The following is an 18,552-nucleotide window of genomic DNA, read 5'->3' as shown; positions in this document are numbered from 1 at the left end:
TGGAGACATAGCACACAATAAACACTTAATAAATGTCCCTTGACTCACTTGCTGATTGATGAAATCACATTTGCCATCTCTAGCACACCGCCCTATTCAAAGATACAAAAATGAGAACAGAATTTCCAAATTCCTGCTCCATGAGGCTAGGGAGGGCCCAGTTTTTTGGTAATGTGGCTGCTATGGATTATAGCCACATTACTCATGTGTCAATAAGACTGAGAGCAGAAAGGGACCTGGGGCTGCAACCTCCACATTTCACAGAATAGGAGAGGGAGGTTTATAGAAATTAAATGAGAGGGTCTCAGGAAACAGGAAGAGCAAGGAGTCAAAACAAATGCTTTTTCCACTACACCAAATTACATTGACAGTAAAATTAACATTTTTAATGTCTCCTATCAACTTGAATGGTATATAGATATTTGAAAGGTAACCTTTATTGTATCAATATGTAATATCTGCATATTAGATTTTGAAATTGTAATAGCTTCTAAGATGTTGGTTTATTTTTTTGTAGTTTTGTTATTCAAAGCTGTTCACATGAGAGAATCAGAAATTTGTAATCTAAAGCTGATTCTAAATTAAATATATACATGAAAACATTGTACATTTCAGAGAGTTAAACTTTAGGTTATGTACCCAAGACATTATATTAAGGTGGATGTGTTAAATACACAGTCATGAAAGACATCATTTTGATTTACCACATTAAAGAAACTAAAACAACTGGGGAGGGGGAGCGGGGCAGGGCAATGAGGGTTAAGTGACTTGACCAGGGTCACACAGCTAGTAAGTGTCAAGTGTTTGAGGTCAGATTTGAACTCAGGTCCTCCTAAATCCAGGGCTGATGCTTTATCCACTGTGCCACCTAGCTGCCCTAAAACAACTTTTAATAAATAATAGCTAACCTTACCTTAAACAATACAAATTTGAAAAGAAGACACAATATACCAAATTTTTTGAGACAGATTGATTAGGGTGGCTTGCCAAATACAAAACTAGATTTTAGGAATTATATTAAAGTTTTAAAACCTTTATGTGTTCCCAGGTCATTGCAATTGTTGCTGTTTTGGTGAAATAAAGAAGATATGTTCACAGCACTAAAATATCACTCTATGGACTATTTACATGAGGTAAAAATGTTACTTGTTCTTACCTGTTTACTAAAATTGGAGGTGAAGTGTTATAGTGTGTTTAATATGGAAGCATTTTAGGATAACATAAGAAATATACTATTAGAGGATTTATTTTAGATTACTTTTTTTTTTTTTTTAGTGAGGCAATTGGGGTTAAGTGACTTGCCCAGGGTCACACAGCCAGTAAGTTTCAAGTGTCTAAGGCCGAATTTGAACTCAGGAACTCCTGAATCCAGGGCCAGTGCTTTATCCACTGCGCCACCTAGCTGCCCCTTAGATTACTTTTAATATGTACCAAACCTCAAGGCATTGTGAGAAATAAGTTGTTGGCATTTTAACTTGCAATTGAAACATTGCTCTCTTCCGCAAGAAAAAATGCTTTTCAAAATGTTACATACTTTTATAACTACTAAGAAAATTTATGTATCATCATCCTGTTTGATAAATGTAAACCTTGAGGATCAGGGAAGGAATCCCCACTATCATCATTCATGGATAAGAAATGGAAGACTTAGTATTATATACTAAACTTTTACTTAGAGCAGTTTCACATATATGTGTGTATGTGCATACACACATATATTTCGTTAAATATTTCCTAATCACTTGTAAAAAAAATTTAACATTTTTAAAAATGTTGAGCTCAAGTTCTTTTCTTCTTCTCACCCCTCCCCCCACCTTGAGAAGGCAAACAGTTTTATATGGATTATACATATGAAGTCCTGCAAAATATTTCCATATTAGCCGTGTTGCCAAAGAAAACACAGACAAAAAATAAAACAAGAAAAATAAAGAAAGTAAAAAAGTAAGCATCAATCTTCATTCAGAGTTCATTAATTCTCTCTCTAGAGGTGGATAGCATTTTTCATCATGAGTTCTTTGGAATTGTCAGAGCAGTTATTTTCACACTGTTTCATGACATTCCATTTGACTCCATCTCTTCATTTCCCACCCAGCTGCCCTCTTTTGGACTGGTCCCCAAGCTGGGGACCTTCCCTTCCACCCCTCAAGCCCCTTTTCCACTTCCTTTTTTGTGTTGTTTTCCCCTATTAGATTGTAAACTCTTTGAGGACAGGGACTGTCTTTTTCATACTTGTATCCCCAGCACTTAGCACAGTACCTGTCACATAGTAGGTGATTAATAAGTAATTGTTGTCTGACTGAGTATTGGCAGACCACTTTAATTGATGATTAAATCCTCCTCCTACCCCCATCAGCTATTAATGACTGCCTTGAGACAGAAACATATGGGAACCACGTATTCTTGCCTAGGTGGCCAGAGGAATGGCAGCAGCTGGAGAGTGAGTAAAGTGCTGGTAATTAAGGAACCTCAATGAACATCTAGTCATGGAAGGAATCTCCACTATAACATACCCAACAAGTGGTCAATTCAGGTTCAGCTTAAAGACCTCCAAGGAGGAAAAACTCATCACTTCTCCAGGGAACCATATTTGGACAGCACTAATTATTAGGAATTTTTTCCTGACATCAAACATAAATTAGCCTTTTTACTACTTCTATCCATTGTTGCTGGTTCTGCCCTCTGGCACAAAACAGAATAAGTCTATTCTTCCCATAAATCTTTAAAATACTTGAAAGTAGTTATCATGGGATACAAGGCTGGCCCTGGAGTCAGAAGGACCTGAGTTCAAATCTACCCTCAGACACTTATTAGCTGTGTGACCCTGAGCAAAACCCTTATTTCCTCCAAAAAAAAAAAAAGAAGAAGAAGAAAAGAACGTAGCTATCATGTTTCCTCTGAGTCTTCTCTGTGCTAAATATATCCTGTTCGTCCAGCCAATCCTCATATGACATTTTCTCAAGTCCCTTTCCCATCCTGGTTGCTCTCCTCTGAATGCTCCCCAGTTTATTAAGGTATTCCTTAAGCTCTGGGGCCAGGATTCCAATTGAGGTCTGACAGGGCAGAGTACAGTGGAGCTATCACCTCCCTTTTTCTGGAAATGATGCTTCTTAATGCAGCCTAAGAGAGCAGTAAGAGAGCCTGTTTTGGCCCCTACAGCATACACATGGTTGCTACACGTGCTTGTTTACATGGCTGAGAGGACAGTGCCGTTGCTAAACTCTTGTCTCCCCATTAGAGGAGAGAAGATTCTTAGCCAGGGTGGTACCATAACCTTGCCTTCTAGCCGGAAAAGGGAGTTTTCTTCAGCAGTGATAGTCATAGGGTTGTCTTGTGAATAAGCCCAGGGTTAAGAATTCAGCCATCTGGCCTTCTGGAGATGGATTTTTAAGCAGTGTGCCTTCTGAACTGAGAAGAACAACCATGTGTGGCTTCTCACCACTCTCCCACCCCCAAAACTGCAAGGACAGTAAGAGACTAAAGCCATAATACGGAGGAGCAGGAGATCTGTGTTTTTCTCCCTACTATCACTCTGAGTTATTCAAACAGCACAGGTCTGTTAGGAAGGGAGTGGCTTATCTAGTAACCCCAAAATGTGCTTACCTTCCAAGAGAAGTCTAAATGACAGGGTGGCATTACAAGTCTTAGTAGACCCTGCCAGAGAGCTTAGGATTCATAAGAATGTCAATGTCATTGGCAACCTAATATTCAGTTTTGATCCAAAGGTTGTCTATACCAGGGTAGAGCTGATTTAGAAGGACTCTAGAACTTTGGTGGAAATTATGGGAACCAGCAGAAATGGCAAAAGCCACATTCAGACATTTCCAGGAATGGAGACATATTTCACCAAAGGGAGATAGTGATCTTTTACAGTCAGCTCCAAGATTGGACTAGAGCTTGGGGGTGGGGGTGGGGGCAGGGGAGGATGGAAGAAAAGGGTTAGGCCATGGATTAAATGTAAAATGTGAAAACTAATCCAGATCCTGGAACAAGGCATTTTTGTACCTATGCAAGAGTTCAGAAGGCTCCATTAGAGCTTCAAGTCTTCACTATAACATATCCATTTTAACTTTTTATTCTAATAATATTTTTTCCCAATTACATGTAAAGGCATGCCCTTGTTAAATTATGCTAACAGTTATCTCTTTTGTTTACCTACACATAATCTAGGCAACTATGTTCCTTACCTATCTTAAACCCACATTGTGAATTACCTATTATATGTGACTGCTATGCAGTACAGAGGAAATTAATGATAATTTAAATTGCTTGCTTTGAAAGTATGGTAGGGCAGCTAGGTGGCACAGTGGATAAAGCACCAGCCCTGGATTCAGGAGGACCTGAGTTCAAATCCAGCCTCAAACACTTGACATTAGCTGTGTGACCCTGGGCAAGTCATTAACCCTCATTGCCCTGAAAAAATATATATATATATATATATGTGTGTGTGTGTGTGTGTGTGTGTGTGTGTGTGTATAATATATATACATACATATGATGAGTAAATATAATCTTAGACTCTATTGAATTCGGTACTGGCAAATTTGTGAGAGAAAGTTTGACAAAATGGATAGAAAGCTGGCTCAGAACCAAGAATCAATCAGCTAATCAACATGTATTTATTTAAAAACTATGTGCCAGGTACTATGCTAGTTACTGGACATATAAGTACAAAGAATGAAACAATCCCCAATCATAGTGAGCTTTCATTCTTTTTTTTAAAGTAATAAACATTTTTATTTATAGTTTTAGGTTCCAGTTTTTATCCCTCCTTCCCTCCCTCCCATCACCCTCCCTTAGGCAGTAAGCAGATAGAGGTTATACATGTGCAATTATGTAAAACATTACCATATTAGTCATTTTGTATAAGAAAACTTGAATAAAAGAAAAAAATGAAAGAAAGTGAAAATATCATGCTTTAGTCTGTATTCAATCAATATCAGTTCTTTGGAGGTGAATAGTATGTTTCATCAATAGTCCTTTGGGATTGTCTTGGATCATTGTATTGTTGAGAATAGTTAGTCTTTCATGGTTCTTCATCAAACAATATTGCTGTCTCTGTACACAATGTTCTCTTGGTTCTGCTCACTTCACTTTACATAAGTTCATAGAAGTCTTTTCAGGCCTTTCTGAAATCATCCTACTTGTCATTTCTTATAGCATAATAATATTCCATCTCTATCATATACCACAGCTTGTTTAGCCATTCCCCACTTTGATTTCCAATTTTTAGTTACCACAAAAAGATCTGTGAGCTTTCATTCTAAAGGAAAAGACAAGTACATATAAAATATACACAGTATGAATATCAAGTTTAAAAATACAACTGTAAAGTAGTTAAATACAAGGTACTTTGCGGGTGGAGTAGGTCAGGAAAGTCTTAGGCAGAAGATGCTTGAGCAGCCTCTTGGTGGAAAAGAGGGACTGAAACAGAAGTTAGAAGTGGTGTGCATTCTAGCCATGGGGAATGGTTAGTGCAAAGGCACATAGCCAGTGCTTTGTGTGAGGAATGAAAGAAGGCCAATTTGGCTAGATCACAGAGTGAAGGAGGGAAGTAATGTCCAGTGAATTTGGAAAGATTTTAGAGATTTAAAAGCTGAACAAAGTAGTTTACATGTTATCCTGGAGAAAACAGGAAGCCTCTGGAGTTTGGTTGAAAAGGGGAGCCACTTGGTCAAATGCTTATGGAAAATTACACTTGTGACAAGAAAACCAATTAGACTGTTGGCAATAATGTAGGTGAGAAGTAATGAAGGCCTAACTTAGGTGGTAGCTGTAAGATTGTAGAGAAATGTTTGGATTTGAGAGATGTGGTGAAGGCCTTGATAGCAAGATATGGCAACTGATTGGATAGGTAGGGTGAGGGAGAGCAAAAAGTCCAGACTATCATCAAGGTTATGCATCTGGGAGAATGGAAGTTGGAAAGGACTCATAACTTTGGAGATACCTAGGTGCAAGTTCCTTCCTCTCACATGAACTGTCTCTGTGACTTTGGGCAAGTCATAACTTCTCGGTGCTCCAGGAAACCCTCTGAGACTATTGCCACAAGATGCTTCATTGCCAGAGAGTTCCCCATACCAGTAAAATCATAGTTCTGGTTTCTAACCCTACTAGGAAATATATAATTTTGTCAAAGAGTACAGAACTAGTTCTCATTGATTGACCTCATTAATGTGAAGATCCCTGTTGAATTTGGAGTGGTGAGGTAGGATGGCACAGAGAAAGACAGACTAAAGCCAGTTAGATCCCACAGATAGAAATGCATGGGGTAAATGGCAATTTCACTAACCTGGAATGCTCTCCCTTATGATTTCCACCTCCTGGCTTTTCGGCTTCCTTCAAGTTCCAGCTAAAATCTTGCCTTCTACAGGAAGGCTTTTACAATCCCTCTTAAGTCTAGTGTCTTCTATAGTGGGTTTGTACATATTGGTTTGTTGTCTCCCCTGGTATATTATGAGCTCCTTGAGGGCAGGGACTGTTTTTTTGCCTTTGTTTGAATCTTTAGTGCTTAGTATAGCAATTGATACCTACTAGGTACTTAATAAATACCGACAAATGGAGATTAATAAACAATTGTAGTGTTTCTTTTAATTTTGCCTTAAGACTTTTTCTTCCCTGGACCCATTTCTCTCTTTCCTCTCTATACTCTCACTGATTTTAGCATATCCCTTGATTTTTACATACTGACCCCAACCAGTCTTTCCAGACTTGTCATACATTAATCCCCTTCCTTCAGTTTACAATGCAGTCAAATTGGCCTTCTTTCTGTTCCTCATACACAAGACAGCATTTCCTATCTCTGTGCCTTTGCAGTGATTGTCCAGTACAATGAATTTTGAAACACTTCACTTCTGCCTCAGAATTCCTCACTTTCTGCAAGACTCAGCTCAAACACCACTTTCTATATGAAGATCTTTTCAATCTCACTCACTCATGGAAGCTGATGAGATCACCAAGTAAAATGGTATATATAGAGAAAAGAGGGCCCAGGGCAGAGCCCTAGGAGACACATACTGTTATTGGGCATGACTTGCATGAGGATCCAGCAAAGGAGCCAGAAAAGGGCCTATTAGATAGGAAGAGAACCAGAAGAGAGTGGTGGTATCCCAGAAACCTAGAGAGCTAAGAGTTTCAAGGAGAAGAGGATGATTGGCAGAGGCTGCTGAGAGGTAAAGAAGAATTAAGATTGAGAAAAGGTAATTGGAATGGGCAATTAGGAGATCACTATAATAATTTCAGTGGAATAATGAAGTCAGAAGCCAAATTGAAGGGTGCTCAGAAGAGAATGAAAGTAGAGGAAGTAGAGACATCTATCATAGCTAGACTTCTCGAGGAGTTTTGCCACAAAAGTCAGAAAAGATAGAGGACAATAGTTAGCAGTGATGAAAGAGTCAAGTGAGAGTTTTGTGAGGATGGGGAAAATATGGGGCATATTTGTAGGCAATAGGGAAGGAACCAGTAGACAGGGAGTGATTAAAGATAAGTGATAGATTGGGGGTGACAGGAGTAATATGTTGGGTGGGATGGAATTGGATTGCTTGTGCAGGGAGAGAGTTTTGCCTTGGCAAGGAGTAGGGCCACCTCTTCATGTGGAAGAGAAATGAAGGAAAAGGTAATGGCAGAAGGCATCTGATGTAAGGAAGAGGAGAAAACAGGGTGAATGTCAAACACAACATTTTATATTTGATCCTGGAGGCCATAGGGAGTCACTGGAGTATAATGGGGAGACAACATGTAATTAACTGTATACAAACAAGAGAGATGCAAAGCCCATAGAAGGTAATCTCAGAGAAAAGGCTTAACAACAGTGGGAATCAGGAAGGACCTTCTATAGACAGTAGGATTTGAGCTCGGCCTTGAAGAAACCTAGGAAAGCCATGAGGCATAATTGAGGAGGGAGAGCATTCCAGGCAAGGAGGACAACTATTGTAAAGGCAGAGTTAGGAAATGGAGTATTAAGTGTGAGGAGCAACATGTGAAGCTGGATCATAGACTGTGAGGAGGGGAGCAAATTATACAATATATAAGCAAGGAGTAACTTAAAAAGCAGGCGTGGGAGAGTTCATCAAAGAAATTGCAGGAAGAGAAAATGGGCTAGTCTCATTGCAAGGGCAAAAGATGCTAGGGAGATAGCCTGATGGCCCAGTGGTATCCTCTTAATGTGAGAGGAAATGGAAGAAAGTCCCCAGCAAGAGGAGTGGATCACTATGCAAACATAGAAAAACCCAGAAGGGTAACACAAGGGGGGCATGCAGAGATGAGTTTTGATCTGAATCATTGGAAGAAACTTCTAATACCAATAATAAAACTTCTAATAGCAGTTAATAGAGCCATTTGAGTATAGAAATAATATAAAAGACAATATTTTGCTAATTTAAGTAAAACCTTTTTCTTTAATTGTATGTCATCAGGTTAATATTGATATCTATGTCTCATGGATTTCTCTTCGTCCCCGTACTATGGATGCTCAAATGAAGAATGGATTTTATTATGTCCTGATCCATTAGGATCAAGTACAATAAAATTGTCAAACCAGAAGTTTACAGTTGCAGAAAACTACATTCTCTAGTAATTAAAAATAAATGTTAGAGGCTGCTTTATCTTTGTAGTTATCATGCCTTTACTTAGGGATGATCTTAGTGATCTGATCCAAATGATTGAGTTTGTTAAATTGACTTTAATGAGCTATCTTTGCCATAACATATTTAACACTTGCATTTTATTTGCAATTTTGTGGTAATAATATGTAGAAGCACTGAAGTATAATACCTTAAATGAGGCACATTTACTTAAAGAACTAGAAGCACTAGTTGGAAACAAAGATGTACTTACAATTGTAGGTAATGATACTAAGATCATTGCTATATCAAGTATTATGTTAGAAGCTTCTATAATTCTATTTTTCTTCTCACAGAATATGGTTAGAAAGAAATTAAGCATTAGATCATTATTGCTTCATATTCCTTCGTATTTACATCATGACGAGTATAATTGTCATGCTGGAGTTGTTGATGAAAAGTTTAGGAAGCCATGGAAAAGAGGTATGCTCTCACTCCTGTTTTTATCCTTAAACATTTGTTTTAAAAGAACACTTCAGAACTTTTAATAGTATTTGGCAAGCAGAGTGTTTTTCTTCTAACTGATAATGATCTTAAAGGCTAGGGTAGAGCTAAGCAATGGGCAGAATTCCAGAAAATTCTTAATTTAATATTTTTGGAAGCCTTTAAGCAAGGAAGTTTGGAATACAGAAATATGCACGTAACATAGTACAAGCAAAATGTGTAAATTAAGCCCTGTAAGTTTAAACATTATGTCTTTGCTTATCTTTAACGCTGATATGTAAAATGAGATAATGGTCTATTTTAGGATCTAAAAAATAAATCCCCTGAATGTAATGATAAACGTTTAATTTTAAAAAGATGTTGTTACTATTTTTATTAAGACATATTTAAGAAAGTGGTAGTTTCCCTAAAAGTGAAAAAAAATGAAGAATGAATTTTATCATGCCTCCTATTATCTTTTAGAAGGCTTTGCATAAAAATTCATCCATTGTTTCACCAAGTATTTAAAGAAGACCTATGTACTAGCCTGTTTAGAGGATGCCAAAAAAGCCCATAGTTCTTGCTTTTAGGAATTTAGTCTAATTGCAGAGAGGAAATATACATATATAAAACAATAACAATATTGTACATAGATCTTCTTTGTGTGCTTTGATTGTGTCTAAAAATGAGTGATACAAATAAATGCTACATTCAGGAGGATGGGTAAGGGAGGGAGAAATCAGTGTGGGCTGGAACCTCTGGGGAAACTATTATAAAATAAGAATAACCTGAGTAGGATTTGAATAGGAAGAAAGCAGTAAGAAAAGGGTATTACATAGGAGAGACATGAGCAAAGGTAAAAGATGAGAGCTTAAATAAAATTGATCTGATTGGACTAGAAAGAAGTTTTGCTGTAGCTGAGTGGGAGTAAACATTCAGACTTCCTTAAACTTATAATGGAAAAGAATTGCTGAGGCAATTTTTTTTTTCTATTTTCTCTTCTAGTCTCAGTCCCTGAAACTCTACAAATGGAGGATTTCTCAGTGCTGGATCAGTGGAAGACAGCGTTTTCTATGGAGAATTTCCCTGAAAAGTATGTGTCATTGAACTTGATTGTCTTCATTGTGTCTGGAGAATTTACCATGTGCTTAACTTACTAGAGAGAGAGAGAGAGAGAGAGAGAGAAATAGTGTGTGTGTGTGTGTGTGTGTGTGTGTGTGTGTGTGCGAGCATGCGCGCATGCAAGCACATGCAGGGAAAAAGAAGATCTATCTTTTCTTCTCCTAGATCTTCTTCTTTTAGAGAAGAATCACTTCCCAAATATTAATAGCCTATAGAATCACTGGTAGAGGACCTTGGTTGAACTGCTTTAAAATGTATCAGCAGGGGCAGCTAGGTGGCACAGTGGATAGAATACTGGCCCTGGATTCAGGAGGACCTGAATTCAAATCCGGCCTCAGACATTTGACGCTTACTAGCTGTGTGACCCTGGGCATGTCACTTAACCCTCATTGCTCCACCAAAAAAAAAAAGTATCAGCAACTGGATAGTAGCTCCTGTCAGTTAGAAAATTGCTATTTGCACTTAACCACTTAATTTAGCTTTCATTTTCTTTTCCATTTTCTTTTCCACTTGTGAATAGCCTAGGATACACATAAGCATTGGATTATTACAAAGTGTTCTGTGTTCAAGTTGGGCCAAGGACTATCTACCCCACCCCCCTACCTCCATTCCCAGCCATTTTATAAATAAAAGCTTCAGAGGGAGAAAGATTCAGACTCCTTCATATAATCTAACAGCAAGATTCTTTAAAAAGTAGAGAATCAAAAGTGCTCTCAAGAAAGAGCACTACTCAAATAAGTTTTTGTTAGGTAAAGGGGTACAAAAAAATAGAAGATATATACTCATTTCTTGAGGAATTTGCAGTCAAGTCAGGAAGGCAAACATGCACATCTAACAGAGGAAATGCTGCTCGGAATACAGGGCCTGCTTAAAGGTTAGGGTCTCTCCAAAAAGGATAAATTTAAAATGTGGTATTTTCTATATAAATTGGATATATGACAGATCATTTATTCCTTCACGGACAGCAGTTGTAGCTAGAAGAAGGAAACATAATTCAGTAACTGCCTCACAACTACTAATACAGTGATGCAGGAAGATAATATTTGAACCTCACTGGGACATAAGTCTTCAACACAGCTAATTAGCTACTTTTAATATTTCCTCTCTCCCCTATACTTTCATGTGTTTGCTTGGAATCAGGAAAAACAAGGAGTCAGTGATAGTTCCAAGAGGTGGCAAAAATGAGAGTAAATTGAATGGTTCAGTTCTAGCAAGGATGGAGAATGATTAGTAGCCATGTATAGATGACAGTTCATGTAAAAAAACCAAAACATGGAGCTTCTTGGTGGATTGTTCACTATGTCAATGGTATGACATAACAACCAAAGAAGCTAACCTTAATAGAGGCACAAGAAGCACAAGGGATTAAGACCTGATAGGAATGTTAGAGATATGAAGTGACACTGGGCACTGGGTATCTGTCACAGTTTAGGAAGGAGAATAAGCAGGCAGATAAGGTGACGAAAAGACATTCTACATAAGGATCAGTTGAAGAAACTGAGGGTGTTTGGCCTAAGTTTTTGAAAGAGGAATTATACTTTTAATGCTTAGACTTAGAAAACAGAGATAAGAGTGATGGATCCAAATGACAGAAAACTAGATTTCAGCTTCTTCATAAAAGGAAAACATTCCTAATAATTAGGACTGTTCAGGACTGGAATGGACTGCCTTGGGATGAAGTAAATTCCCCAACACTAGATCTTTGAGCATGTTGTGGAGGAGATTCTCAGTCAAGTATTGTTTATTTTGAAATTTTTAGTTCCAAATTCTCTCCCCCTCCCCTACCAATTGAGAAAGCAAGAAATACAATACATATGAAATCATGCAAAACACTTCCATGTTGGGGGAGGAGTGGGAAAGCAAGGAAAAAGAAAATAATATGCTTCAATCTACACTCAGAGTCTATTGGTTCTCTCTGGAGGAGGACAGCATTTTTCATCATGAGTTCTTTGGAATTGTTGTGAATCATTGTATTGAACAGAGTAGCTAAGTCTTTCACCATTGGTTATCATTGCAATATCACTTACTATGTACAATGTTCTCCTAGTTCTGCTCACTTCACTTTATGTCAGTTCATATTGTCTTCCCAGGTTTTTTCTGAAACCATCCCTTTCATCATTTCTTATAGCATATAGTGTTCCATCAAAATCATATACCACTACTTGTTCAGCCACTCCCCAATTAATGGGCATCTCCTCAGTTTCCAATTCCTTGCTGCCATCAAAAAAAATGCTATTAATGTTTTTGTACATATGGGTCCTTTTCCTTTTCCTTTGAACTCTTTGAGATACAGACCTCATAAAGGTATTGCTGGGTCAAAGGATATGCACAGTTTTCTAGCCCTTTGGACATAGTTCCAAATTTCTCTCCAGAATGGATGGATCAGTTTACAGCTCCACTAACAATCTGTTAGTATGCCTACTTTCCTACATTCTCTCCAGCATTTATCATCTTCCTTTTTTTGGACATCTTAGCCAATCTGATGGCATGGGGTGGTACTGCAAAGTTGTTTTAGTTTTCATTTCTCTAATTATTAGTGACTTAGAAAATTTTTATATGACTATTGACAGCTTTGATCTCTTCTTCTAAAAACTACTTGTTCATATCCTTTGACTATTTATTAGTTGGAGAATGACTTCTATTTTTTTTTTACAAATTTGACTTAGTTCTCTATATATTTGAGAAATAAGACTTTCAATAGAAAAACTTACCGTAAAAAATTTCCCCCCCCCCCCCGTTTCCTGCTTTCTTTCTAATTTTGGCTGCATTGGTGTTGTTTGTGCAAAAACTTCAAGTATTATTTAGATTAGACGACATCTGAGCTTCTTTACAAAAAGAAAAATCTTCCTAGCAATTAGAGCAAGGGCTCCTAATTTTTGTGTGTGTGTTAATCTTTGGCAGTCTACTGAAGCTTCTGGATTTCTTTTCAGAATAATGTTTATTGTGTTCATTCTTCATTGAAGAAATGCTAAATTTCAGTTAGAGATTAGTGAAATAAAGATGTAATTTTTCCCCATCCAGCTTCACAGACCCCTGAAATCTTTCAGATGTCCAAAAAAGAAAATGAGAACAATTTGGATTTATCCCTTTGCCACATGTTCTCTACTTGTGCACCCACTACTATCTACTTTAAGTCTGTGATTACTCTACCAAGGGATGTTGTACATATTTGTTGAAGAATTTACCCCAGGTTGGGAGGCAGGAAGCATGTTGTATAAAACTGCTCTTATTATACCTTTTTAGTAGATGCCTTTGCTAAAAACCAATTGAGGCTACTGACTGATTGTTAATGGAGAGAATATTGGTGAGAGCTTATGAGTGTTAACATAACCCCTTAGGGTTGTTGTGGGAAAATATGGGCCCCCCTCAAAAGCTGATTGAAGTTGTCTGGGAAATAATGTCTGGGAGGTGAATTTCAGCTGGAAGAAGGGTGCTTACTAATGGCTCCTTTCCTTCCCCCCCTCCCCAGCAATCAGGATCACATGATGAGAGAGACCCAAGGCTGGTCACATGGGGGAGTTTAGAGGGCTGTTCCTGCTTCACTGCTACCGAAGAAGGGAGGGGTTTAGAGGGCTGCCCTTTTGACTATACTGCATTCCAATTGGCTAGTGTTTGGTGCCACTGTCTTGGAGTAAGATTGTAAGTGAAGAAGAAAGGAGGGGCCAGCCGGGTTAAGAGATAAAAGGGCTCCCAAGTCCCACTCTCGCCACCATTTCCATTAGGGAGCTGGCCTAATCATGTGCGAATGTATAAATAAAGACCTTTGATACTTCTCCAACACTGAGTCCCAGAAAATTTTAAATGGGGTTCCTCACAGTTGTCTTTTTTGGGGGGTGGGACGGGGCAATGAGGGTTAAGTGACTTGCCCAGGGTCACACAGCTAGTAAATGTCAAGTGTCCAAGGTCGGATTTGAACTCAGGTCTTCCTGAATCTAGGGTTAGTGCTTTATCCACTGTGCCACGTAGCTGCCCCAAGGGTTGTCTTTGAAACTGTAAGTAATAAAGAAGCAGGTACCTCTCCTCTCCAGGGATCCTAAACCTTGTGTACAAGTACAGATTGGAAGCATAGCTACAGAGGGGATTGCTCCAAAGGATTGCTCCAAAAATGTGTTTTCATTATCTGTTGGTCAGGAACTTCATTAACTTTTCATTTTCTCTTGATTCAGGTTCCTTTTAATGAGTTTTTCATTTACTTAGTTGCAATAGTAATAATAGCTAGCATTTACATAGTGCTTAAAGTTTTACAAAGCACTTTACATATGTTATATCTTTGATACCATAGGTAGTAGATGCTATTATAATCCTCATTTTATACATGAGAAAACTGAAGTAAACAGCGATTAAGTGACTTACCCAAGCACATGAAGTTAGTAGTATGTGTATATGTTTATCTATGTATGAATATATACATACATAAATAATGTACATGTATTTATTTGTGGGGGCAGCTAGGTGGCGCAGTGGATAGAGCACCGGCCCTGGAATCAGGAATACCTGAATTCAAATCCGGCCTCAGACACTTAACACTTACTAGCTGTGGGACCCTGGGCAAGTCACTTAACCCCAGTTGCCTCACTAAAAAACAAACAAACAAAATGTATATATTTGTATTTGTATGTCTTTGTATATGTGTGTTGCTTCTCCTTTAAGAATGTGGTTTTGTCACAGAGAAATATTCCTCTGTAAAGAATTCCACTCTGGAACACAGTACAATTAGAATTAAAATGGTCCTTTATTGGGCACTAGAGAAAGTGATTGAGAGGGAAGTCAAGACTTAGCCTCAAGGGAAGGAGAATAGATGGGGTGACCACCTGACAAAGGAAAGTTCCTTTTGGGGGTGGGGCAGGGAAAGATTCCTGAGAGTCAGGAGGACTTTTCTTTTGAAATGATAGTCCTGACCTCTGGAGTTAGTAGCCATGCCTAACTGACTTTCCTGCTATAGAATTTTATCTCCCCTTACTTCTTAGGTGTGTCAGTCCTGACAACTAATTGACCAGTTTAAACTTTAATATTCCCCTAATTCCTCCATATGTCCTAAGCCCCATGTTAGTTTGTTTTGCTTTCATTTTCTGATCTCCTTGACTCAACTCCTCTTCCTCTTATTACCTTGCCAAATCCCAAGTGCCTTCTCATTTTCTTCCCCTTCCCCTTCCTAAATCTGAATGTGGTTTCTAATTCTTTCTAGATTCCCCTGCTTCTTCCTTTTCTCTTTTCATCTGAGAATTCTCATACCAATTATGAAACTGATTCACTGACAAAGGGAGGTGTTTTTTCCTCTGAAACTTTAGTTGATTTTTTCTTCCTACTCTCCAGATTTTTCCCTTTACAGACAGGTCTCAATTTGAATTATGCAAATTCAACTTTACATAAAGAATTCTGTAAGAAATTCAAGTCTAAAAAACACCTTTGTTCACTTTACTACTTTGCTCTCTCTGCTCCTGCCTTCTGCTCAGGGTTCCACTGCCCCCCAATCCCCTCAAAAAACCCCTTCCCAGTGAAAGCAGAACAGATATAGGGAGATGAGAGATGGGAGAGTATCTTGAGACCTCTGGGCTGGCAGGGGAGAACTTTGCCTCTCCACTCACCTATCCAGCCTCCAGGTGTCTGTCTTCCATCTGTCTGCACTCAGGTACTTGTATGTATGTCTCCAGCCCCTGCATGTCACCCATCTTCTACTGTCTGTGTCTGTGTTCAGCCCCTCTGTGTCTGCCCCACCATGTATTCTTTCTCTTGGTTCCAGCCTGGCCTTTGCCCCAAGTGGTCCTACTCCTGCTCTCAGTTCTCCTTCCCCAAGTCCCCACTTGTGTACAGGTCCCTTCCCTCCACAGATGTGTAGTCACTTTCCTCCCTACCTACCTCCCCCCCTTCCCCACATCCAGAAGCAGATTCACATTATGTAAAAATCACTTTACATAAAGTGAGAATTGGCTGGGTATTGTTTGCTCCATTGTTCTTTAGTCCACTAAAGTTCTCTTTAGCTTCTCAATGTCTCTAAGATAATACTGTGGCGAGTAAAACTATATGTGGTCGCCTTATTTCTGTCCCAAATTTAGGGAAAATTAGCTGGGGTTTCTAATATATTGCTACTTATAAATTAGAAGCTTTAGCACCAGTTCGGGGACATTAAGCATTTATTAAAGCATAGTAAGTATTAGTAAAGATAGAGCACATTGCCCTGAAAGTTAGGAAAGCCTCGCTAGGATCAAGGGAAGAAGAAAGAAATAAACGCCTTAACCTATGAGTCTTAGGCCAAAAAAAAAAAAAAGGAAGTTTCCCTGTATGACCAGAAGCTTCCTGCAGGTCCCAATGAGAGGCAGCCCTTACATACTGCTTCAAGTTAATTGGCTAGCATCACCCAAATCCATTGGTTCACTGGACTTGAGGGCGATCCATGAGCAGAACATGCAGAGGTCAGAGTTCAGAGAACATAACCCCTGAGGGCCAGGCTCTCAGGTAGGTGTGGTTTCAATCAAGTCAACTTTAAGTGAATTAATCAGCAAAATCAATCCAATCAATCCCAATATTATCCTCTTGGACGCCTCTAGGTGTCCCAAAATCCATTCTTTTCTCAGAATATGCAAGTTTTTGTTGTTTTAAGAATAAAGCATTAAACAGAAAGACCTTCTCCATCCCACATTCATGGCCTTGCCCAACCTTTATTCTATTTGGTCAGTTTACATGCTGAATATATTACTCATCTCTGAGTTATTTAGAAAGAATAACCCAAATTCTTCCCATTGGCTAAACATCAGATTTTTTTCTTTGATCTTTCATAGGCTCTGCATATGTTGTTTTGGGTGCCAATGGATGTTTTTTGACTTTTTCTGTATTTTATATTCGTATCATGGGGAAATGAGTGGGGGTGAGGGTTTGGGATAGGAGTCTTAGGAATACCTCTTTAAATAATTACACCCTCTTGCACACAGATCCAACTAGAATAAAATAATAGTTTATTTTGGTCCTAGGGAAAGGAAGCCAAGAGAGAAGTCTTTGGACTTCTTCTCATGGCGGGAAGGCATGGCACAGAGTTGTGGCTCTCTGAGATACCTTTCTCCTCGAGCAGGAGACAGGGAAATCCTTTTATAGCGGACTGATGGGGGTGATCATCTGACTGTGGAAAGTTCCCTTATTGGGGGAGGACCATCCCCAACTGGTGGTGGCTGGAGGAAGTTGGGTATTTCTCTACTTTTGTCTTCCCCTGAGCTATACTTTCCTTGCTGAGATTGCCTTTCTTCTGTCCCTAAAGCTGACCCTGGTGGTCTATTGCAAAAAAATGTTAGCAGACAGTCTCCTGGGACCCTACTGAGGGGAAACTCCAAAAAGATTTCATTTGTCCCTTATCTACCTTTCTTATGTGCCTTTTGCTGGTTACTTGTTTCCTCCTTTTCTTCCTGTGAGAAATTAAATAGTTTTGACCAGTTCCGTATTTCTGGGCCATATCCCCTATCACAATCTTCTCTATAGAACCCTTTCCTTCTTCTCAAGCCTCTGGACTGTTTTGATTTATGGTCCTAACTGCTTCCTAGGCTTGGCCCTAGTTAGGAAATTGCCAAGAAATTAACTTCAAAATTCTGTGCCTTAAAACTGCCCCGCTTTTTTCCAGTTACATGTAAAGATAGTTTTCAACATTCATTTTTGTGAGATTTTGATTTCCAAATTTTTCTCCCTTTCTTCCCCCCCCAAGCCAGCAAACAATTTGATATATTATACATTACAGTCATGTTAAACATATTTCCACATTAGTCATGTTGTGAGAGAAGAATCAGAACAAAAGAGAAAAAACACAAGAAAGAAGAAACAAAAAAAAAACCTCACAACCTAAAATAACTGAAAATGGTATGCTTTGATCTGCATTTATATTCCAAAGTTCTTGTTCTGGATGTGGAGAGCCTTTTCCATCATGAGTTTTTTGGAATTGTCTTGGATCCTTGTATTGCTGAGAAGAGCTAAGTCTATCACAGTTGATCATCACACACTGTTGCTTTTACTATGTACAGTGTTCTCTTGGTTCTGCTCACTTCACTCAGCATCAGTTCATGTAAGTCTTTCCAGGTTTTTCTGAAATCTCCATCACTTCTTACAGCACAGTAATATTCCATTACATTCATATACCACAACTTGTTTAGCCATTCTCCAACTAATGGGCCTCCCCTCAATTTCCACTTCTTTGCCACCACAAAAAAGAGTTAAAACTGCCCTTTTCCATGAGGTAGAATAGGTGGTTGCCTTGGAGTCAATGCATTGACAGGCTTTGATGGGGAAGCCATATATGGAGATGCCTGGAACAATAGTTTTTAAACTGTTCTTCTGTTATTCTTTGTATAATCATCCAGTAATGGGTTTTTTCAGTCTTTCTTTTCTAGTTATTGTTGTATCTACTTTATTTTGGGGT

General features: G+C 38.6%; 1 protein-coding gene across 1 annotated transcript in view; it reads left to right on the top strand.

The window, feature by feature from the left end:
• Positions 1–1,088: 1,088 nt before the first annotated feature.
• Positions 1,089–18,552, top strand: part of SHOC1 (shortage in chiasmata 1) — a 123,400-nt gene continuing 105,936 nt past the window's right edge. Inside the window, exons 1-3 of the mRNA XM_043998679.1 lie at positions 1,089–1,133; positions 8,912–9,038; positions 10,044–10,131. Of these exons, the coding sequence (XP_043854614.1) occupies positions 1,089–1,133; positions 8,912–9,038; positions 10,044–10,131 (260 nt within the window). The remainder of the gene's footprint in view (positions 1,134–8,911; positions 9,039–10,043; positions 10,132–18,552) is intronic.

The sequence above is a fragment of the Dromiciops gliroides genome, chromosome 1 (assembly GCF_019393635.1).
Source record: "Dromiciops gliroides isolate mDroGli1 chromosome 1, mDroGli1.pri, whole genome shotgun sequence".
In the NCBI taxonomy this organism is placed as follows: domain Eukaryota; kingdom Metazoa; phylum Chordata; class Mammalia; order Microbiotheria; family Microbiotheriidae; genus Dromiciops; species Dromiciops gliroides.
The sequence above is the reverse complement of the archived record's forward strand: the minus strand, read 5'-3'. Positions and strand labels throughout refer to the sequence as shown.